This window comes from Gadus macrocephalus, chromosome 11 (genome assembly GCF_031168955.1).
Source record: "Gadus macrocephalus chromosome 11, ASM3116895v1".
Lineage (NCBI taxonomy): Eukaryota > Metazoa > Chordata > Actinopteri > Gadiformes > Gadidae > Gadus > Gadus macrocephalus.
The window spans coordinates 18402101-18425873 of record NC_082392.1 but is presented as its reverse complement, the minus strand read 5'-3'; the positions used below and the strand labels follow the sequence as shown (position 1 = coordinate 18425873).

The following is a 23773-nucleotide window of genomic DNA, read 5'->3' as shown; positions in this document are numbered from 1 at the left end:
TTTCTGTATTATGTTATTTCGTCTTTGGCAACATGAGCGCGAATGTTTTTTGAAACCCGCTTTAAACACTCAGTTTACTAGCTAAATTTGATTAAACAATTGAATACAATACAAATATGAAGTAAAAACAAGTGTTACCTAGCGATCCGTTAACTGTATTATGTTATTTCGTCTTTGGCAACATGAGCGCGAATGTTTTTTGAAACCTGCCTGACAACGGACGACGCGATCATCTGCTGCCAGGCAGGTTTGGAATGGATTACGTATGGATGACGCGCCCGGTACAAATTTGGCAGCCGGTACAAATTTGGCATGACACCTCCCATACAGTGGCAATACTGTATGCGCTTCTCATCAATAAAAACAAAAGGATAGTAGTAGGTGATAGGCATCAAGGCATGCAAACTTGAAACTGATCCTACCAAGTTCTGTTTAGTTCTGACTGGTTTTTATCGGATAAGAAAACCCTGCTGTGAAGAACTTTAAAATTCCCAACCGGCTGTTTCCCCAAGTGCACATGAACGGTCGCTGTCGGGAACCCGGGTAAGCGTGAGCGTCATCACTGGCGAGCAGTCTCGTTATCACCAGGAGAGTGAACGCGCCATTATCCAAATTTGTCCCAAATTGCCGAACGGAAATAGAATCATAACAGCGTCATGAAGTGTCGTTCACGCATATTTACAGACGGCGAGAAAATGTTTTCCCCATAATTTCCAGTGATGTGAACGCATCATAAAAGCAGATTCTCAAACAGCTTGTAATGGCCAATTACACTCAAGCCGTCAACCCCTTCAGAATGTGAAGAAAATGGGAGTAGAAGCATGCATAGGTTGTGGACAATAAAAATAACCTTCAGAGCTAGATTGCTTTTAATCAAGTTTTCAATTACAAATGCGCAAAGTAGAAAAAAATATTTTTTTCCAAATACATTTCAAAGGTCTCATTTAACAGCATGTTAAAGAAAATAAAACTTTTAATTGAATAACACACCTAGAACCAGTTTCCTCCAAATATACAACGCCACACTCTAACCTCATCCATGCACTCAAACCTAAAACCTGGAGATTAACCAGATTAGTTCATTTATTATGTACCAACTAAACCGATCGAAGACAAAAGGGCTGCTACAAGCGTGGTGCAACCTGAAGTGTGAAATGCTCTTCATTTCGGGGGGGGGGGGGGGGGGGGCGTCATTCCTCTCGACCATGATTGGCTGAAAGAGGGACTGAGAAGAATTCCCACTCTACACAACAGGCATATGACATTGACATTTGACCAATACCCAGGAATGTTCTTTGGGCTGTCACCCAAGTTTCACACAGGCCTGATTTTATCTGCATCAAAACGTCCAATATTGCAATGCAATTTCACACCATGTAGCCCCGGGAATGACCCTGGAAAAATCAGGTCGTTCTGAGCGGGAAGGCTACCGTCATCGGAGCCTTTCACCGCTGAATACTCCAACAGATCTGGCTTTACTTGGGACACGGTACTTTTAAAAGCATCACCTCATTTCATTCTTGTTCCAAAGCGTTACTTCAATGAAGTCACAAATAAGCTTTGTTCAAATATTTTGACCAGATTCCGGTCAACTAATCATGGGTGAAAAACAAGTAAGCCAGACATCTTTTAGAATAGCACAAAAAAATGTTTTAACCGTCGGAAGTTCTGTATAAATTAAACGGTAAAGATGAAAGAGGGGGTTATTTTGACATCAAAGCAATGAAATATACCTCTGAATTGACAGGTTTAAGCAGTCATGAAAATGTCACACCAACATATGGGATTACAGTGGATGAAGGCTAATGCACGAACCAAAACTCAGCCCTGATATGTTGTTTTTCCAGATCCCTTCCTGCTTTTCAGCAAGACAACAGCTGACTGCCCCACCTGACATTTCCTGTAATACGAATATTTCTATGGTCTAAAAAATATTATCTATAGATGAAACGTCTGAGGAAAAGAAAAGAAAATACACTTATCCAGATTTTCCTTTATCAGGCATGCACACACTTATGACCGTGATATTTCAGATTTGAAAGCTGAAACGAGCAAAAGTGACAAATCAAGGTCATCCAAGTCAAAAGTGCAATACGAAGACTGAAGCTCAAAAATGTAGGCCATTTTAAATTCTAAGACGCGCACGCACCCACACACATTCGGACTATACCTCCTTGATATCGTGAACATCAAGAGGCAGCCGACTGCATCTCATGAATAGAGTCAAACACTTGACCCTACAGACGGGTGTAGGGTCAAGTGAACACAGCCCGGCTCTCCTTCTACAACACACAGAACTGGGAGTTAAGCAGCCCTACGGCCTATGGGGTATCCAACAATCTGGCTGATATGCAGATGCTCTTTCCTTCCAGCCCGTTTTGATTACATAAAATTCAACAATGTATTAAAAATTACACAAAGAACAAAAAAACACCTGTAAGAAATCTATGGCAGTTGTGGGCCGAATTGTTAAATCTTTAAAAAGTCACAATCTTTCTCAGAAATGTGTACCCTCTGCTCAGTTAGTGAACCATAAACGGTTCAAATGTATTTTGACTTGGGATGAAGTTTCAGTGGGGGGTTGACAAATTATTTAGTATTTGTTGACACACCAAATGCAAGTCATCGTAAAATAAGGTCTCTGTGTGATGGACATGACCTGTTGAGAAACCGCTAAAAGTCTGGCTAGTTACTTTCCCAGAGGTACCAATGATACTTTGTCCCCAAAGTACCTCAAAGCCATATGTAGCAAAGCATGTTCTTTCCCAAATAAAACTTAGAAGCGTGGTTTCTTAAATCAATGAGTGGTTTTTAGTTTGCATAGCCTTGCTTTGAATGAACGGCAAACTGAGGTCCGTTTTGCCTGACTTGTGCCCTCGCGAAAATCATCCAATACCGTAACAAGAACAGGTTCACGGTATGGAGTCATAAACAAGCAGTAGTCAGTGAGCCATTTTGTTCAAGCTAGCCTTGGATTTGCGGGCATTTATGTGTGAATACAGTCTACAAAACATCCATGGGACGCATCTGACAATAGCTGCGTTTCCATCTAAAAAGGTGATGCGAATCTTTAGAAAGTTCGCAAAAAAGTAATTTGAATTAGGTGCGTTTCCATCAAGTGGTTGGAGCGGAATAGGGTGATGACGTTACACGTTGATGTCGGCAGGGTTGCTATGGCCGGTCGTTATGCGGAAATCGGAAAGTCTGTCAGTCCTGTGTGTTCAAAGTTCGCTACGTCACAGCTGATTCGCAAAATGTGCTTCCATCTCCCATTTTTCGAATTAACTCTTTCGCATTTCTCAAAAACCACCTCAAGCGAGCGGATAAACTTTTTTGCGAATTAGAGGATTTTGATGCAAATTTTGGTGTTTCCATCACCGTTTACTGATTCGATACTTCAAAGTTCGCATTCAATTAGGGGGATGGAAACGCACCTAGTGTCCTGTTCCAGGCCCTACTCGATTCCATCTCACCTAAGGATACCACCTCTCAAGCACAAGAGAAACAGAGAAAAACGATGCAGATGTGACTGAAACACAACATGAGCCTTGTCTTCCAACTGTAGAAAACATTCTATCGCAACTTTATCATTCAACTCGCACCAACACAACAAATAATTTAGTCAGGGAATCGATAAAACATTTGTCTGGTTTGAAAAGTCAAGAAAACGAGGCGTGTGAACAGCCGATAATGCCATGTTAGAGGTGGTGTCACTTCTCGTTTGAAGACCGTTTTAGGTGCGAGCAGGATACCAATTCTGCCCATAGAGGACATTGGACACTTCCTCGGCTAACTTCAAAAAAGTACCTTCTGATTGGGAACTGCATCAGGTCTCAGTAACTGATTTGGGACTAAGGTATAAGGAAGCACATAATTGTACTCGTCAGGCACGGGGGTGGCTAGAAACTACTGCAAACAACATACCACTACAGGATGTAGTCATAACACCAAACTATCAACTCATTCATTCGAACTTAGGAGGCGGTTACAGCAACTCATTGATCTTGCGCGGCACAATTAGCTAGTTTGGTTTCGGGTTCACAGCGATAGCATTCGTTATGTTTTTTTTCTCGTCCATGTTCGCTTTCAACACAACAGTTATCGGCTTTCAGACATAATTGGTATACAAGATAGGTAAGAAAAGTAACCGTTATCCCAACTGTTCTGTGTCACATGGCATCTCCCTCATGGCCAGGTATCCTTTAACCTTTTGAGAAGGACCAAGATGGAATAGGCTCTACGACGGGAAATACGCTCCTCTTTTGTCGGGTCGCATTCAAATTCTTGCTCCTAAAGAATAAAAAAAAATCAACTGTACCCCCCCATATAGTGAGACAACTGTCCATTTTCATCCAAATTTTAAAGATGCCAAATTCGGCAACACAGTGGGCAAATCGGTGAGCATTGTACAGGTGACCGAGTCTTCTTCCCTCGCATACTGGATCATTGATTTAAAAAAAGCTAGTTTCCAAGTTCCTTTCAGCCGCCCCTAGCTGCAGAGGAGGTCGTCCAGGGCCAGCGTTGGAATCTTGTCAAAGTCATAGGCGTCAAACAAGTCACTGATTCCCTGCCCCTCGCCGAGGCCCAAGAGGTAGTCGTCCTGGTCTAGGTTGGGGGGGCCCAGGTTCAGGAAGGGCCCCAGGGCTCCCCCGAGGGCCCCTAAGGCAAGCGGGATCTGGTCTTCGGTTTGCTGCAGAAGACTGGTGAATGGGGAGGAGATGGGGGACAGTGTCGTGACGGAGACCGCCTCGTTCGAGGGGGGGGGAGGTGCGAGGGAGTTGCCGCCGGAAGTGGTTTTGGAATTGATGGGTTCTGGAAGCACAAGCACAAGACAAGGCATTTCCCAAATGAGTCCCAAATCCTGGGTCTGATAAGCATGGAGGTTGTACAGCCACCAAAGATACTCTTATTGCGTTTTCTGAAGGACCCTTTTGATACTAGATGCTGGTGAGTGAATGTCACGTGTTCTGGTGGGCCAGTGATAACCATTCACTCATCCACTCATTTAACATTTAACAACAGCAGGTCATTGCAGACAGATGTATGTACCCATCTGGTCATTGGCAGGTGACTACCCGGTCCACTTGGTAGTCAGAGGTAGCCGTATTTCACCACCCACCTTGAACAACCTTGACGAAGGGGGAGTTTCCGTTGATGTCCACGTTGCCGTTCTTGACTGGACTCTTGGGGTCGTTTTCCTCATCAGGACACAACAGAACTTCTATAGGGCCCTTCGTACTCGTCAGATGGATGGAGAGGCTCTGGAAGGGAGACCATGATGAGATGTTACGTTAGTCACCTGGGCCCAGCTTTTCAAAAGTAATCCAGTTGGATTTCGGATCACGGATTGGATAAAATCTTGGAAATTCTTTTTTCAATTCAAAAGAGGGATTCAGAAATAAAATCTGATCATGTAATCCGATGTTACATATGATCTGGATCAAACCTGCCCTTTTGGTTTTTCAAAAGTTTGAACTCGGTTTGGGATCTATTTGATCCAAAAAAACTTGGATTATCCTGGATTCAGTTGGTTATCCTGAAATTTGGTATTTGGATCAGTGTTTCAATCCAATGTTCCTTTAAAAACTGACATAAGTAAGATGGATCAGGTGATCCTGAATAGCAAAACATGGGATTTCAAACTCAGGATCAATATGATCCCGATAAAAAAAAATTAAAGACTGGGATGGAACCCTGGATATCAAAGTTTAACCAAACAACAGACTGGTGAGAGCATGCAATGTATGCAATTGGCAATAGAGTAAGCTTAAGATTTAACAAACAAGAGCACCAATGGGTTTCACCTTACAGCTACAAACAGCCTTGTTACCCTTCAGTGGTTTATTCTTCAAATGCTGTCCAAGAACATTACACGAAAAAAAAAAAAAAAAAAAAAGGGACCTTTCAAGGAACTAAATGTGTCACTTTTTCAAACGCTACTCTGCATCAAGTCTAAACCCTCCAACCCTTTCCAAATTCTTCGGATATCTCATGCATTTCCAAAGGCAGTGGATGCAACACAAGACGCTATACATCTGCCCAGGACAGTGCGTTTACATACCTCCTCAGGGTCTGGAACCTCCAGCTTGGTTTCACTTGGAGCTTTAACCACTATAACCGTCTGGTCCCGGAGGTTTCCCAGTTCCCTGATGTCCTGGTAGGTGACATAGGCTAACGTGCAGTGGAATCAAGGAGTAACAACGGTGTCGGATCAGTGCGTGCGCATGCGTGTTGCCGACGATATATCTTTGGATAAAAGCATCTGCTAAATGCCCTAAATGCAAATCTAAATGTGCGCCCACACCTGACCATTGTCTTGAAATACAATGCATCTTAGAGGCTAAGTTAATTAATATTTCATTATGAGCGCCACATGTTGAAAACATTGTTGTACCCATTCTGGATAGTTAGGGATGCACTAGGGATGCACCATAAAATCAGCCACTGAAAATGTTCGCCCGAAAATTTTCGGTTTCGGCCGGAGGAGTAAAAAGGCCAAAAAGAAATACAGAAGGTTTCTATTTTTGATGATGTGAGAAAAAAAAAAAGCAACCAGTGTGGAATGAGCCGGGTGCGCTTCATCAAAAGAGATTAAAAAAGAGCCGCACGTAAGTTTGTTAAGAACTAAATGACAATACACAGATGAAAAATGAGCCGAGCGCACCTGTTGAATGAAATGAAATGAATGAAAAAGAGCAAAAGCCACATTCGGTATTCGGTTTCGGCCAACTGCTTCAGTATGTTCGGTTTCGGCCAAGAATTTTCATTGCGGTGCATCCCTAGTTTTAACGGAACGTGAAACATTTGGATCAATACAAGGTTATTAGCAACACAATGCATTTTCAAATCTGCAAACACAAATTCCTCGGATAGATTGAAGAAAATTGATAAACCTTCAGAAAGCACGAACAATGCTCCAGATTTTTTGACGGATGCGCTTCATAAATCAAGGCTGTTTTTTTTTCCTTTTTGTAATGTCACAAAATGAAAAGGATATTTTTGGTTGTTTGGCATCTCGCTCATATGCCGCACATCCAGGCTGCATCTCTGGATGAGCTGCTCCAGCCTCTGCTCCTCTTCCCCCAGGGCAGAGACCTCAGACGTCAGCCGCTGCCTTTGACTCAAGGCACCGTCCACCTCAGACAGACTGCAGCCCCTGGACAAGAGACAAAATGGAGATGTTACGGGCCATCCCAGGAACCGCCGATACGGCTTAGTGGCTGTCGATACGGATTCTAGTACTATTTTTGGCTCGACTAATTTTCCTTACTTTGCCATGGTTGGATACTAACCAATTTTTCCTCGATTGGCATTAACGAATTCGAACATAAATGATTACACACATTGATAGGTATGAGCTTTGGTATATAGGATAAACTGGCACAAAAAACAAGTAAAAGTATAGTCATGTCTTATTCTTTTTTAATTGTTTACAAACTTACCAATTCGTTGGAATTCTAACAGTGGCTTTTCAAGACATATTTGGCTTGTTCACATAGGTACGCCCTGATACCAACAACTACACAATAGTGTGGCAAGTGACTGGCCACCACATGACCAAAATGTGATGACTGACACTCCAGGTATTAGATACCCACATTAAAATCGAGGGCTAAAAATGCCATCTTTGGATACTTTTCCAAATGGCCAATTAGCGCATTTTAAAAGAGCCCGTCCATGCATTTGCTGTCATGGGGATTTGCAAATCATTCATTCAGTAATCCATGCAGGAATCAAACACATGCAGGAACTTGACAACACTGAAGGAAACCGTATGGGACGGACAGGGGTCGGACGGACTTACATCCACTGGATATTGTTCTTGGATTTCTTCTTTATCAGGTGAATTCCCTCCAACACGTTGGTGATGTCATACAGTCGTCTTTTCTGAACCTGAATGCGGTAACGAGGCGTTAACCAATGTAATGTAAATACATGCAATACAGCGGCCAATGGCAGCAGGCTTTGCATCCCGTACATTAATCTTAATACATGCAGACTACTGGTTAAACCTTTCACACAATAATGCAGACAATAAAGAAAGATGTGCTCTATTTATACATTTGTTCAATACTTTTGCTACCAAAAATGTGTAACATAATCTACTCATTTTAGGTTGAAACAATGACAGTGACTTACAATATTTAGACGGCCCTAATAAGAAAACTTTTTTAGTTGAGCAATAATAATAAATTGTATTCATAGTGCTCTTTTCATCCAAAGATCTCAAAGGGCTAGAGGTTAAAAAACGAATAAAAACATCTAATTTTTGGGCAAGCGAAATAACTAAGACAAGCAGTTTTGTAAAATAAATAAATAAATAAAAAAGGCAATAAATGCCCCTTCTACTGTGACCTATGAACTCACCTGCAGAGTCTCAGCTGCTTGGTTGAGATCCAGAACGCCATCCGACGACTGAGCGAGCAGCTCCACAAATTTCTTGGTGAGCAGACCCAGAGAGGTGTCATAGCGGGTCTTTTCCGTCGGAGACTTTGGAACTAGAACGCAAAAAATGGTGAGCGGGAAACGTGGACAAGTGGTTCAGTTGTGTACACAAGTGTAAACATTACAGTCACCGAGAAGAGACATGCACAAAATGCAAGACTAAAATTTGTTAATGACCATTTTAGGGATACGACTATTGCAATATCATTGTCAAAACACAAGTGACATCAAGTGTCCCGCATTGTGGGCAATCTTAAACAGGAAACTGGGCCGGAAACAAGAACCTGAAGGGGCATAGTGATGTCTTATTTTCTGTTTCATTAGGGAGATATTTTACTGACAGGAAATGATTTGCGTGAGTAACAGTGAATAAAAAGTCCCCTCCTAGGATTTCAGCAGGGTATGTTGAGTGGCCAGTGTGACACATTAGGATTTCAAACCTTTAGACCCTTTTTAACAGTTTGGTAGGGGAGGTCGGGGATGTGTTGCCAATTCAGGCCTAGAGATCACTGCGCCAAGCAACAGGATTGGTTGACCACATTAAGTGTAAGAAAGTGAATCACCCTTTTCACCCAGATTTGAGGTTGCCTGCCATCAGACATTGGATATTGTTGATCTCAAGTCTGACTTGTGAAAAAATGACAATCCAGGCCAAATAAGTAACCTAGTGTTCTTGACAATACCGGTTAAGAGTCATTAGAACATACAGAATGGAATTATGTATAATAAGTAAAAAGTTCCCAATTATTAGGTTCTACTATCCAACGTTCAACAATGAAATGCCTCTAAATGTAACCTAGGGTCAAGATGATATCTGCAAGAGGGAGATTAAGATGGTGTATGCTGCCATCTACTGTACTAGTCATGAGAAACCAAGATAAAATACTCAGGCAGCCATTTTAAAAAAGCAGTCTGCTGAGGCTCTATGATAACATTAAGATTTAGTCTTTCCGCCCCAACCTTTCATCTATAGAAACCCTCAAGTGAGGCTTTGAACAATGAAAGTATGAATGCAATGTGGGGGAAACTACAAAAAATCATTAAGTACAACCAAGTACAGAAAATAAGCTAAACGGAGTCCAGAGTGACTACAAGAATAAGAAATAAGGGTGGGTTTCTAATTATACAATTGAATGTGCCTTCACGTACTTAGAAGTCGATGCAAAGCATCAAAGATACAAGCATATATACCCCCCCCCCCCCCCCCCAACACACACACAGCAGATTCTTCCTACTTCTTTGCGGCTTTAGGTGTTTCCCATTGGCCACTGATGCAGCTCTTCCTCTGGGTGTCTTGGCTGGTTCTGCTAGATACTGGTGATCCGAATCGTCCAGTGCCAACCGCCTCTTCGCCTGTAAAAAAAGGTCACAAAACGTCCACACAATAAACACAAATATCTATAGTATAGACATCTATATCAAAATACACTGTCCCGTCTACCCAGGTGTTTAGGACAAGTTGGAATATACCACGATTGCTACGCTTGCAACTATAATAGTCATAACTGCCGGCCCTCATATCGCTGGCCCAGCGAGTAGTGCCCATGTCCTGCTATTTTTGACGCAATTTAGTTCAGGATTCATGCAGGCCACATGTCAAGAACACCAATCGAGCTCATGGCAAACCTGGTTATGATTGTGCATGAATCATAACCTTGATTAAATTGATTATAGACAAGGGACAGAGCATATAAATGAATGCACATGTAATAACCATGTAATGCACGTTTGAATGAAACCTGGATTCGTAAGGTTAATGAATGCCACGACTAGAGGACTCCTTGGACATGTGGCGTTCATGTGCTCACCACCCTAATAGGCATTCATGCGATCACCCCCCTAAGCCCAATAGCCATATGTGTATCTCAGCTAGAACAAATAGGCTTAAATGTGAGATCTTTGTGAAAGCCAATCAGAAACATGCATTTGATTTTCCATATGTCAAATTAGTAAAAATGTATTGCACAGTTATTAGGTTAGGTAATGGCAAGATTGTACACCCCAGGAGTTCTCCATTTTGTTAAACCGCAGACCAATGAATTCACCTACCTTAAATAGAATTTTAAAAGTAGGTCATCAAGCCTGACTTCCTGTATTATTCGAATATGGCCTGGGCCATGACAGGCAGTGGGAAGGTTTGAATATTGGGGACTTTATAGTCCATGATTGGTACAGGACATGTAGACGATTTATGGTTTCAAAATTATAGTGAAAGGACTTCCATTTTAAATGTGAACGGGGGGCAAGAGACCATTTCGTACCCAATGCTTTCATATTCCTGTAGAATTTAGGAGGCTCATAATCACAAACAAGTCAGAACCAGTCATCATTCTGATAAAAGCAGACGAGACGTTTTGCAAAGTAGGCGACTTTAAAGCCCCAAACCCTGAAGTACTCCAACTTTGCATGAAGCCCATGTGAAGTCACTTTCCGATGCCAGCATCACAAAAACTTTATGATCAAGACCAAGGCCATGTCTGTGCCTCTCAACTATGCATAAGCTACTACTGGGCTTGCAAGCTAACTCGTTTTTTTTTCTTTTTTTATACACGTCCCTCCATCCAAGTTGGATGCATCTTCCGAGACGACTGCAGAACACAAATCTATAAGTACTCGAGAAACCGCAGTGAATCTGCAGTGTTCGCTTATGCACTCGTGGGTCATTTTTTACCATCATGTATATAACGTAAGCTAGCTAGATTAATGCTGGAGCTAGTCGCCAACCACCCCACCAATCTCCCTTCCCCCCCCCCAACAAGACAGTAACAACAGGACTAGGCCACCGCTAGTCATCTCCGGGCTTTACAGCCGTCTGATCGCCAGGGCTGAAGCCCACCTCGAGGCACAGTCAAGTTAGCATTGTGTGCCATTACGTGTAGCTTCATCCACAAAGTTACCCAACTTCACGGTGACCATCGCGTCGATCACGTCGTAGAAGCACTTTGTTAAGTGAGCTAACAGCAGTTAGCCACATCGCTAACTGAGTAAGCTTCTCAAACGAGTCCTGTGGACGGAGGGGCTAAGTAGCTAGCCGTGGAGACGAGCTCGGCTAACCTTAGCAGGCTACATTTGTTTCTTTATGGCTAGACAAAACTTAAACAAGCTGGTTCATTTACCGGTGGTCTTCCTAAAGCGGGTCGCTGTCCCGATCCATTGATTGCAGCTTGTTGTGGAGTTGAGTAAAGGTTGTTTATCTGAGGCTCTGATAAACATACATTGGAGGTCTGAGTGATGTTGCAAGGCGGAGGGGTGGTTATTATTTGGAAATAAGTTGTGTTGGATAAAGCGGGGTTAAGTCGATCTGAGAGGGTTGTTAAAATGATATTATTGTCCAGAGCAGAGCTTCCGACCCCCGCTAAAAACACTTTGTCCGGAGCCGAGGAGATCCCTCTTCTCATCTTGGTAGGACTCGGGTAACCCTTCTGCCTCCGTTCTTTTAAACACGTTTCACAGCTAATCGGCTGCAAAAATATAAAAAATAATCAGACCGAAGTTCAGATGGGAATCTGATTTATCGGCTGTTAATGCGTATTTTTCGATAGGCAATTGCATTTAGGCAGATGCAACGGATTATAAAGTAGCTCAACTCTCGACTCCTCCGTCTAGAAATGGCTTCAGGAAACGGACTGATGAATGAAGGGATACGGTTTACGCGCTCAAGAGCTCCCGCGAAACTCAGATTTCCCGGGAGTTTTTCAAAAATAATGTACAGGTCGAACGCGATTGGCCGTTCAGAGCCGCAACACCGCCTTTATTGATGCAGCTCTGGCCAATGGCGGCCAAGCGTTCACCGCGCCACGTGTTCATTGGGTGGTTGTAAACAGGCCGCGTCACTCTGGTCACGCGTGTGTGTTTCTGACAGCTCGGTAGATGGTGCCCTAAACTAACTTTACACCACAAGGAGATGATATGATGTGTGGGTTGTGTGTCACTCCGATGGTCACTGATATAACATACATGAAATATCATTGACTTTTAAAAGTCATCACATTTTTCCCTTTCTGAATTGGTTCTATGTGGCCAATATGTTAACATCTTTCGTGTGTGTGCGTGTGCGTGCGTGTGTGCGTTTATGTGTGTCTGTGGGTGTCTGTGTGACTGTGTGTTATCTCGTTGACAGGATGAACCACACATACATTACTCTGACCCCCAGACCATCATGTGCAGCCTATGACTGAAGTGTCTGTTAAACCCGGGAACGCGATTCAAAATTGAGTTGTGCTACATCATCGTATCTCTGCGGTCCTGACTCCCATTTTCTAAGAGTGAGCTCCACGTTTTCGGTCATTTGGATGAAGGTTTGACTATGGGCGGGGAGGGCGCCGGTAGATCAAACGGAGAGATCCGGTCAGAGTGGCGGCCTGAACGACCACTGAGAGCCGAGGCGCGGACAGAGAGAGCGAGATCGAGGGAAACAGAGTGAGAGAGGGCTCCAGAGTACCACAGTCACTTAAAGGACGGTTTCACTTGTCCCCTTGGCGCCTCTGACAACCTCCTGCACAAATAAATTAATTAAACGATACGACACCCAATGTAGACGGATTCAAAGTAATATCTATAGGGGCTGAATGAAGCGATAAGCAAAGGTGGGTACCGTTTATTATCACTCAACTCAACCGTGGAGTGTTTTTGAGGAGAGGATGCAGGATGGGCGACCGGGTGGACGCGGCGTTTAAGACTACTGGATCAAAGCTGCTCCTGCCTGTCAGTGAATTCTTCGGGTTTCCTCTCGATCAAGTGGGTATCTGTTTCTACTTTTCTTTTGCTAGCAACAAAAGTGTGGAAAACTTCCTCCTGCCCTCGTGTTTTTGTAAAAATGCAGTCATTTTGAGCCAGCTCTGCTTCAGATCACTGTTATTACCAACAACTTGTGCTTCAGGTCTGCTTCTGATACTAAATTGTGATAATCTCTCAGCCACCCGCCCATGGATCTAATTCAATTGGAAAATCTGCGCCCTAACACTTTACATTTAAAGAAAAGCCCAACATCATATCTCTCCAGCCCTGGCTAAGAGAAGGGGGGTCAACACCCTGACCATTTTTCATTCGTCAGCCTAAACTTTTTTATTTTCCTAAATCCATACAGGTCAACTTTTTAGCCTGTCAGGTGTTTGCTCTTGCGGCTGCCTTCTGGTTCCGTCTCTACCTCGGGCCCCGCCACGCCAGTCCCCTGCTCAGGCATGCCGTGGCTATACTGTTTGGCGTTGCCTTTGTCATCTTCTGCTTTGGCTGGTGAGTTGTTTCTTATTAGACCACAGCAAGGTGACTAGGCGACCTAAAACCAAACTATTGTCATAATTAAATTCTTCTAAATCCAAAACAGAAATTGTAAAATTGTGTGTGTGTTTCTGTGTGTGTGCTTCTGTGACTGTGCGTGGTGCTGCATGCGTGTCCCTCCCTCCAGGTATTCAGTCCATATAGTAATCCTCGTTATGCTGAGCTACACGGTCATCATCACATCGGACATCAGTAACGTACACCGGTAAGATCTTGTGAATGAAGTGGTGAATGTAGGAAAACCACACGTGGCACAGAGCACGGCCGTCTTCCAGTGGAACTAATTTGACAGGCATGAAGGCCATAACGTCTGCATGACTGGGACAGAGGAGAAGATGTTGTCTGGTTGAGTTCATACTGGTTCATTGAGTCTCAAAGGGCCCACTTTCCGTTGAAATCTATTTTAGAGATGGTGTTCGGGGCTGCTATCATGCCTAGCAGTGCATATAGTGTAATATCAAAGTTTTAATTTAAGTGGTAGTCAGCACAAAGTGAAGGACAATCTAAACAGAAATAATTCTTGAGCTTAGACCAATCCAATCTGAGCCGGCGGTTACAATTAAACCAATGCAATGTCTTCATGTGAAGGATATCTTTATTTGTGTGTAAGTACATCACCCATGAGTCGTTCTTTTAAATATCTTCACTCACATCTCCCTGAGGGCTGCCTTTGTGCCTTTGGTCGAAAGTGGGTTCGTGACGCCAAAAGGTGCAGTCCCCGAACAAAGAAAAAGATCCAGCCAGTGATAGCCAGACTTTCTATCTGTGGTTCCCATTTTCTTTCTCATGTTTTGTATCCGTTTAATCTTGTGTCAAATAGTATTATGTTTTAAAGTACGCATGTGTGTATGTGTGCTGAGACATTTTCAGCACCTTCAACGTATTTAAAGGGTCAGCCATGCAAGTCAGTGGTAAGGCGTCTTGAAGCTAATGCTGGGAGGAACTGGGGAATGGACCAAGATAACACTCAGCATTACGCCTGCTGATCTGTTTACACTGTCTAGTCGCTACAGAAATTAACACTAATTCATCCAAAAAATGTAATCTTCAGTTTCATATCTGCATAAATAATTCAGTTTCCATGCACAAGGGAATGACTTGATGAGCAGTTAAATATTTGTGAGTAAATAATTTGTATTTTGTCGATCATTCCTAGGATACAACATTCTCACATCTTGGAATTTAACTGACTGATATTTTAACATTTTTAAGACTTGAGGATTGGTTCCTTGTTCAAATGAATACATTTTACAATTAAGATACAGTGTTTTACTGGTAAATCTGAGCATTCATAACCTTACTAGCACAGAACTAATACATATAAATATCTATGAATTGATTGAGTCCAATGTTGTTTACTCCACATAGGTATTCACTGGTGTTGTCCATGGGCTATCTGACTGTGTGCCAAATCAGCAGAGTCTTCATCTACAACTATGGGATATTGTCCACAGACTTCTCTGGGTAAGAAGATGCACTAAGTCACACACTTCTGAAATCCTTGTCGTGTCTTTCATTTCATGTCCTATTTGCCATCTCGGCACATCCCTGCGCATTAGTCCCCTGAAACTTTCAGGACAGTTTCTCTGTTGTCTCTTGATGTCTCTGGACATGTTCCCTGTCCGCTCGCACAGGCACAGTGGTTTGGGTCAGTCAAACAAGTCCACGTTGCTGCAGCTGCTTAACTATGACTTGACTTTTCATAGCAACACTGAAGTAAATGTTGTTGTGTTCTATAACGTTGGTGACTATATAGGCATCTGCAGTTTGGCTCTCTGCGGGGCAGTTTACCTATTTTGGTGCTAGGGTTTGATGTCTGTGCACTTTGACCCCTGTGGATGAACGTAGTGACTGTTATAGTTTATCACAGAGCAACAGATAACTCAGGCTAGGCAATGATTGTATTTGTTCCACTTTGGTTGTGTTGAGAAGATTTGACAGATTCCTCGACTTATGTCATCAATATACAAAGCAGTGGATGGATATCCGTTAAATATCCACGCGGTTCCCTCACTGATATAGTAATGCACACACACTGATTAAGCTAATAATTAGGTAAAAATAATTCACTATTGCTCTGGACCTACACGTAGAAATTAGATAATCCTTTTTACTGTTACGAAGCGTGCAAGAAGAACAGTGACCAGCAGATGTAAATGTTGGCATCACAACATGACTCTCTTTATTGGGCTGACAGCACAAGGTCTCTGCTGTTGAAAAGGTGGCCCTCCTATTGGCTCCCAGTGCAGGACTCTCGTGACCAGCGAGGCAGCCGTTCTCAATATCCTCAGCACAGATGACAATTCAATACATTTAAGCATCACATGTTACCGGCACACAGTGGACAGTGGTCAGCTGATCCGGCACACAATTATACGACATACCATGCTATAACCGGGAGTGTTTCAGGTTGTTAGCATGTTAACAAGGAGGAATGTTACTAGTGTTCATCGCACACTTCACGACAAATTCTCACTTCAAGTCAAACAACTTTTTTTTCTTTTCTGGGGGGAAAATCGATGCAGCATGTAACCGAAATTGTCACCGGCGGCGACAATTTCAAACAAGTTTTCAATGCTGATGTTTGTTCCTTCCCGTTCAACAAACCAGCCTTTTTGAACCCAGTCCACCAAGAGACTGCGTAGCGGCAGCAAGAGTAAAAGCCCAGACTGCAGAGCGGGGCAGACCGTCACTGATGCGTCTGCCAAGCCCTTCAGTGACCTGGCACTACCAGCCACACTGCCTGCCTCACTCCGGCTGCTCCTTCGTCTGCACAAAAGCTCTAGCACACTGCCCTCTTTGTGAGTGTGTTTGTGCGTGCGTGTGTGTGCGTTGAGTGCACGTGTGAGTGTGTGTGCATGTGTGTGTGTGTTCGTGCTTGTGCGATAGAGGCAGGAAGGGGACAGATAAACAGATTGTACGATAACATATATGCCAGGGTGCTCATATTAACCAGATTCCCAAGATGGAAGAGACCATTCAGTGGAGGGAGAATATAGATGGGAATAGATCAGGGGATAGTGTAGTGGACAGGGTTGTGTGTTCAGGGTGTGGTACCTGGGTCAGGGCCCTGTTTTCTGCAGCCTACCTGTAGAAATCCTTCAGTACGCTCCCTAACTTCCACCTGTTCCGAAATGACACGCATCTGAATAAAGACACCTTTAGAAGCAAGTGTCTGCTAAGTAGGGACTTTGTAGTTGACGACTTGTATAGGGAAAAGTAGAGTTGCTGAAAGAAAAAACGATGGTCTCCTATTGCTGCTTTAAAACAGTGGAAGAACTGAATGAAGGAGGCAAAATAGGGAAAAACATTGCATTGCTTCATCGTCCATTGGTCAGCCAATGAGGATCCAAGGATGCTCTTGTGACAAAATTAGACTTTAAATGTATCTCTAAAGTGTGATGGCAAACAAGCTCCAATAGTGGGGAAGGGGGAATTTCACTATCTTTCGATTCAAATCTGTTTTTACCAATCATGTGGCTGGTGATAATTGATTGGTTGATTGGGAAACACGAGCTTGGCCTGAAGTAAACTGTGAAAAGGCAAAAAAGGCCTTGCAGTTTCTGGTGTCAGCCCCAGACTCTATGCCGTCTCCCTCATAGAGTTCTGCTATAACATTGTAGGAGTGCTGGAGGCGAGATTATTAGAGTGGTAATACTTGAATAATTCATGGTTATAAGTAATATACAACTTTTCCTTTTCCTTCAGGCCTCTTATGATAGTCACCCAGAAGATCACCACTCTGGCTTTCCAGTTGCATGATGGTAACCCACACGCGCACACACACACACACACACACACACACACACACACACACACACACACACACACACACACACACACACACACACACACACACACACATACACATACACACACCCACACACATATACGTACACATACACATACACACACACACACGCACGCATACACACACACACAGCCACACACACACACACATACACACACACATACACACACACACACACACACAAAAACATACACACACACACACACACACAAAAACATAGACACATACACAGACACACACAGACACACACATACACACACGTGCGTGCGGCTACTTAAAATTCATCAAGTGGCTGCTCATCTCAAATGCTAAAAGAGAGACATTTAACTAGCCCCCCTCGTTTATGTTGTGATTCTATGTAATCTTATGGGTTTATGGTTATGGTTAGACGTTTCGTGAACTATGTAACACTATTCAATAACGTCAGAAGGAACATTTGCGAGGCCCTACAAAACTGTATCAGGAAAGAAATTCCCTGAATTTCTCGCAGGGAACGTAATGTTGTCTACCTGATGACCTTATCATGTTCTTGATCTAATTTGTTGACCGAAATTGCTATTTTCTGGGGGAAAAAACTAAACTTTACTTGGGATAACATCAGTTTATTAATCCTGTGAGGGAAAGTCAATAAAAAAATGAAATCACATGAAGGAAAGCAGCCAGGGAAATGATAAGAATGCCAAAGAGAAACATCTTAGAAAAGAGAACATGATGAATGATGACTACACTGCCCATGTCTTACAGGTATTGGCAAGAAGCCAGAAGAACTAACCTTGGATCAGAAGCGACTGGCTCTAATGTATGTATACCTCTTCCTTGATCCACCTCTGATTACTTTAGGATGAGGTCATTTCAAGTATAAGTCATTTTATATGAGATTCCCTCTATGCATTCCCTCAATGCAATGCATCAAGTCACGGATACAGTCTCAAGGGGCTACACAGGCCACATTTAAAGCCAGTTAAATAACAGTTTGTTTTTACTCATTTTTTTCTAAGCCCCAATGTCATGGAGAAGGAGATGCAGCTTTGGTGGCTAACTTGCATTTTTTAAGCAACAAATGCAAAAACATATGAAGTGAACCTGGAAAATAACCTTTGCATCTTTGCATCGCTTATGTTGTATCCATCATGCCATGCCATGCTAAGACTGACTACACCGTATTTCCAATTATTACAGCTCCGAAAAAGTTGATACTACAAACTGTAGAACTCATTCATTCATTCATTTTCTAGGCAATTATAAGAATTCCCAAATCCCTCCCCAATTAACTTGTAAATGGTACATGTCTTGAAATCAAACATGATTTGAAATTGGCAATTTTTTCTCATTTATTCTCTTCTTCATTTACATAATCCCTGTCCTGCGACCGTCCCATGTTTCCCTGCAGCCAGCGGCCGTCTCTGGTGGAGTACCTGAGCTACAACCTGAACTTCCTCAGCGTGCTGGTGGGGCCCTGCAGCAACTACCAGGACTACGTGGACTTCATAGAGGGCCGACACATCCACAGGAGGCTCAGGCAGCAGGCCGAGGGGGCGGGCAACGGCCACCTCAACGGCTCCGACAAGAGCCCCGACCTCTCCCCTCTGGTACGGACGACGGTGCTCTGGAGACCAGTCAATTCTCATTTTGAATTCAAGAGTGATTGAAGCAGCTTGCAGCTTTTGGAGACCAGAGCTGCAAGCTGCTTCAATCACTCTTGAATTCAAAATCGGAAATTGACCCAGAAAAAGTTTGAGCGCCCGGTGCATTGCGCCTGGAAACCTTGTTGACAACTCTGGTCCCTTGTTGTAGTAGTTTTGGCCTGACCGTTGGAAAAGCTGAGTGTTGCCTGTTTACAGCATATTTTGATTATTGATGTGGTGGTAAGTAGGGCATATGATGTAAAATGAAATTCAATATTTTTGGAAGTGGGACATTTCGATAAAAACTGTTTAAAATGTGTTCGATAAGACCCCTACTGAATTGATAGTATTTAACACGAATGCATTTGGTGTGATCCTAAATCAACATCGTCTACTAATCTGCTTGGCACATTCATCGATCACTATCCTTACACAGTCCGCTATCTTTTTTCATTCACTAGAAATAGACCAAATTAAATGTTAACCAAACATAAAAAAACAAAAAAGAGTTTCATGAAGACGGCGAGTTGCTCATGGTTATACAGAGACACAGGGCCGATGACCCCTCCCTCCCTCCAGGGGGCAGTGTGTTCCAAGCTGCTGCTGTGCGGCGGCTGCATGCTCTTCTTCCTCACCGTCACCCGCTCGCTGCCCATCATGCACAACGTGGACACCCACTTCATCGGCCACGCCCCCTTCCTCACCAGACTCGTCTACGCCTTCTTCTCAATACAGGCGGCCAGGCCCAAGTTCTACTTCGCCTGGACGCTAGGTAAAGGCACGGTAGTGTTACCCTGGGTCAAACACTTTTTCGTTGCGTTGCGATGCGAGAGGTTTCTATGTGTGACATTTTGTCGTCTTGTTCTGCTAAATAGACGAACACATCACCCAACATTAGTAAATGGATTAGTTTGTTAAGATATTTTGGGGTTTGGTTGTTATATTAGCCACTACAGCTATTCTAGTCGACTTGTAGTCACAAGTAGAAAGTCGTACAGGAAAGGCAATAGAATCGCTGGATGTTTTAAAATGCACAGTTTTAGGCCTGCCTATACATCAAGGAAGGAAATGATGCCTGAAAGATTAGAAATGTCTCTTGACTCAATGGTTAGCCAATTTGCAAAGAACCACTAGGGGTGCAACACAAGGCAGTTTTCCGTCCCTCCTTTAATGGAAAAAATTAGTCCCACTTATAACATTGACATAAGTAGATAGATAGATATATACTTTATTAATCCCGGGGGAAATTAAATTCAAAAGTAGTCTCATCTTCTAAATAATGCATGTATTGTCTACCTAGATTTGACGATATTTCGACTGCATGTTCCTTTAAGTTATCTTCAGACAAGTACATCGCACAATTTGTGTTAATTGCATCACATTTAATTTGAACAATACCCCACCACCATAACGTATTCACGCATTTAACTGGCATGACATGAGTATTGATTGGCAACCTAAAATGTCTATCATTAATACCTCCTTTAAAACTGAAATCCTATTTTACCCTAATTTACAAAGTGGCTGCTGCTTTTCTGGGGTGTTTCTCCTTCAGTTAGCGACCTATTTCTTTTATGCCTTTAGCCGATGCCATCAACAATGCGGCAGGGTACGGTTTCAAGGGGATGGATGCCAACGGAAAGCCTTCCTGGGACCTGATCTGCAATCTCAACATCTGGGGAATTGAGGTATGTGGGCAGAAACCAGTTCATGTCCGAACTCCTCTTTAGAAAATGCAGTCACACCCAAAACAAACACCCAAAACAAAATGTTAAAATATATTGTCATAATCTTGCAATGATCTTTGGCGCATACGATGTTTCATTTTCGTCAACTGGCAGTTTGAAATGTTGGAATAACATTATTGTTCTTCCAGGGTAGCATTTTAAGGTGCTTATAAGACACTATTGGATAAAATCCCAAACCTTCTTCAGCGAATATCTCGAGGAGACATTTACACATATCCTTGTAACCCTCATTAAATTGTTTTTCAGACCGCTACAAGCTTTAAGACATTCATAGACAACTGGAATATTCAAACCGGAGTCTGGCTCAAATCGTAAGTCATATTTTGGTTAAAGGTCATCATGCACTGTTTAGAAGTTGTAATTACAGTGATTGTGCATTGAGAAGTATTTTGTTTTTGTTTGTCGTTGGCCTCTTGTTGAATGAAGGTGAAATTGCTCTGTGTCGTGGGTTCCCTCTTCAGATTTAACACCTCTCCCTTGCTCTACACCCTCTGCATGCTTGTATTATCCTTTATATCTAGGGTATACTAGGGATACCTGTACCTCTGAGTCTGAAATGAACAAAATGGGGCCATTTGTAATTTGGTGGTCCATATATGAGCCAAATATCTGATGTCATTTCTAAAATAATAAAGGGACATATTTACGTTTTGCCTATTTAAATGATGGTAACATCCTCAATGGTTTAACCTATGCATTGGTAACCTTCATTACTTGTTGTAATGTGTTGACCTGCACTGTCCTGATAACAATTGTAGAGAATTAAGTTATAAATACATTTTTGGTCCACCACTTCATTCAGTCAGTGAGTTATTGGTGCAAACTGAAACGCCGCCTAGCGTCTAGAACCAGGTCAGGGTCTGACCTGGTAAGGAACATGCCCCTCCCTTACACAAAACCCCCCAGCCAATCACCAGACTCCCTGCCCTCCTCTCTCTCCCTAGTGTGTGCTACGACCGAGCTCCTCACCATCCCATGGCGATGACCTTTGTCCTTTCGGCGCTGTGGCACGGAGTGTATCCCGGGTACTACTTCACCTTCATCACGGCCATCCCCATCACCGCAGCCGCGAGGGCCGTGAGTGGACGCGCTCGAGTTGAAGGATGATCAAACGCAGAATAAATGCACGTAGTCGGTGTGACAAGGCACTGTCTGGGTTTTCAGTTCCACAATGACAGGTGTTGGTTTTTGGTGGTCATGTGTTCATGTGTGTGTCTGCATCGGACGGTTTGTTTCAAATATTAAAGTGATCACAGGTAGCATAATAATCGCAGTGTTTAATTAGTTAGTAACTGGCTCACGTAACTAAAACAAATGAGTTGTTGGTCCTGATCTTTCCGTTTGCCATCTTCCCTCCCTTCCCTCCCTCCCTCCCTCCCTTCCCTCCCATCTCTCCCTCCCTCCCTCCCTCCCTCCCATGCCCTCCCTCTGTCGCCGTCTCAGGTGCGCCGGTGTGTCCGGCACCACTTCCTGTGCTCCAGAGGTGTGAAGCGGCTCTATGACATCACGACCTGGGCGGCCACCCAGCTAGCCATCTGCTACACCGTCATGCCCTTCCTACTGCTGGCAGTGGAGCCCACCGTGGTGTATTACAGGTCCGCTGCTGGGAGCGCAGGGACGCGGAGCTCAGCTGGGATTTCATGTTTCGTGCTTGGACCTCATTTGTTGTTCCTTATGTTTGTTGTTTTTTTGGCGTATGGGGAAATCTTCCTGCTACTTGAGCTTAGAGCTTCATTAACCCTGAATCAATTTTACGTTTTGACTTGGGATAGTTTTTATATGCATAGCCAAAGAAAACAAGTCTATTTAAATGTACTACTTAATTTTCTGGAGAAAAGGATGACGAAGAAAGTTTGTTTCATGCTGGCAGCACTTTTCCCTCCCTATTTTTCCTCAAGTACAGCCGGTCTCCATCTGCCTCTCTTCCAGGTCCATGTTCTTCCACGTCCACCTCATCAGCATGCTGGTGGCGATCGCCCTGCATTCAAAACACGCACCGGCCCCCAGACCACCACCCTCTTCCTCCAGCGCCCCCTCCCCCCTATCACCCGACCGGCCCCACTGCCAGGACCCTCATTCAAACAACAACCTCAAGGCAGAATGAACCCCCCCACCCACCACAACCAACCACCACCACCACCACTGCCCCCACCACTGCCCCTCTCTGCCTCCCCAAACAGGGACCCCAGAGGTCCCCTCTTGGCAAACACAAACCCCTTCCCCATGAGAACTTGGGGAAGAAGAAGGGCTCTTCTGTGACCCGACACCACTGGGGAATGTGCTTGGGAAGCATCGCTGTAACCATTACTTGAAATGACGGAAATGTTAAGAATGGCAGACGTTGCAGTCTGATAGTAGGGATTCCAGCTTGAGTGCTTCGAATGTGCCACTAATGTGCCACAAATGTTCGTCCGGGAGCACACGCCGGCTCTGTTTCCCAGCATCCTCTTGGGGTTGAGCTTACCGATGGCGTTAAGGGTCCAGCTTTTTTTTCCAAATATGGTGCGTTTTGTTCACATAAAGGAAGGGCGAATTCACCTACAATACCACTTTTGTTACGGTTGACGTCTATGCCAAGGGCCAGTCTGTTGTAGTACATTTCCTACTGTAGTCCATCCTAAGTGAACTCCTTTCATTTTGTAGTCCATCCTAGCTCCTGTCCATTTCTGCTGCCAATCCATATTGCAGTCAATTTTCTACTGTAGTCCATAACTTACTATAGTCCATTCCCTACTTTAGTCCATTCCTATTGTAGTTCATCCATATTGGAGTAAATTCCCTCCTGTAGTCCATTCCCTCCTGTAGTCCATTCCCTCCTGTAGTCCATTCCCTCCTGTAGTCCATTCCCTCCTGTAGTCCATTCCGTA

At 43.5% G+C, this 23773-nt stretch overlaps 2 protein-coding genes across 2 annotated transcripts; one reads left to right on the top strand and one right to left on the bottom strand.

The window, feature by feature from the left end:
* Positions 1–851: 851 nt before the first annotated feature.
* LOC132467808 (transcription factor E2F3-like) lies at positions 852–12158 on the bottom strand. Its single transcript, XM_060065372.1, has 8 exons — positions 11562–12158; positions 9681–9798; positions 8368–8498; positions 7805–7893; positions 6998–7156; positions 6062–6176; positions 5120–5261; positions 852–4812 (listed from the first exon to the last, which is right to left on the bottom strand). The coding sequence occupies exons 1-8, from the start codon at positions 11841–11843 to the stop codon at positions 4490–4492; spliced, it is 1359 nt and encodes a 452-aa protein (XP_059921355.1). The 5' UTR covers positions 11844–12158; the 3' UTR covers positions 852–4489.
* Positions 12159–12439: 281 nt separating this feature from the next.
* Positions 12440–23452, top strand: mboat1 (membrane bound O-acyltransferase domain containing 1). The gene is made up of 13 exons (XM_060065371.1): positions 12440–13182; positions 13532–13677; positions 13850–13927; positions 15091–15186; positions 17431–17486; positions 18278–18332; positions 18924–19122; positions 19738–19930; positions 20743–20846; positions 21153–21217; positions 21851–21983; positions 22350–22501; positions 22836–23452. Exons 1-13 carry the CDS (start codon positions 13093–13095, stop codon positions 23008–23010), a joined length of 1542 nt encoding a protein of 513 aa, XP_059921354.1. The 5' UTR covers positions 12440–13092; the 3' UTR covers positions 23011–23452.
* The last annotated feature ends 321 nt before the right edge of the window (positions 23453–23773 follow it).

Excerpts from the sequence above, each read along its gene's own strand:
- LOC132467808 (XM_060065372.1), bottom strand. The coding sequence starts at position 11,843 with ATGAGAAGAGGGATCTCCTCGGCTCCGGACAAAGTGTTTTTAGCGGGG. Across the intron at positions 8,499-9,680 it reads ACACCTAAAGCCGCAAAGAA|TTCCAAAGTCTCCGACGGAA; the intron begins GTAGGAAGAATC and ends TTTGCGTTCTAG. Across the intron at positions 6,177-6,997 it reads GAGATGCCAAACAACCAAAA|GTTAGCCTATGTCACCTACC; the intron begins ATATCCTTTTCA and ends ATTCCACTGCAC.
- mboat1 (XM_060065371.1), top strand. The coding sequence starts at position 13,093 with ATGGGCGACCGGGTGGACGCGGCGTTTAAGACTACTGGATCAAAGCTG. Across the intron at positions 19,123-19,737 it reads GCCCCGACCTCTCCCCTCTG|GGGGCAGTGTGTTCCAAGCT; the intron begins GTACGGACGACG and ends CCCTCCCTCCAG. Across the intron at positions 20,847-21,152 it reads TCAACATCTGGGGAATTGAG|ACCGCTACAAGCTTTAAGAC; the intron begins GTATGTGGGCAG and ends ATTGTTTTTCAG.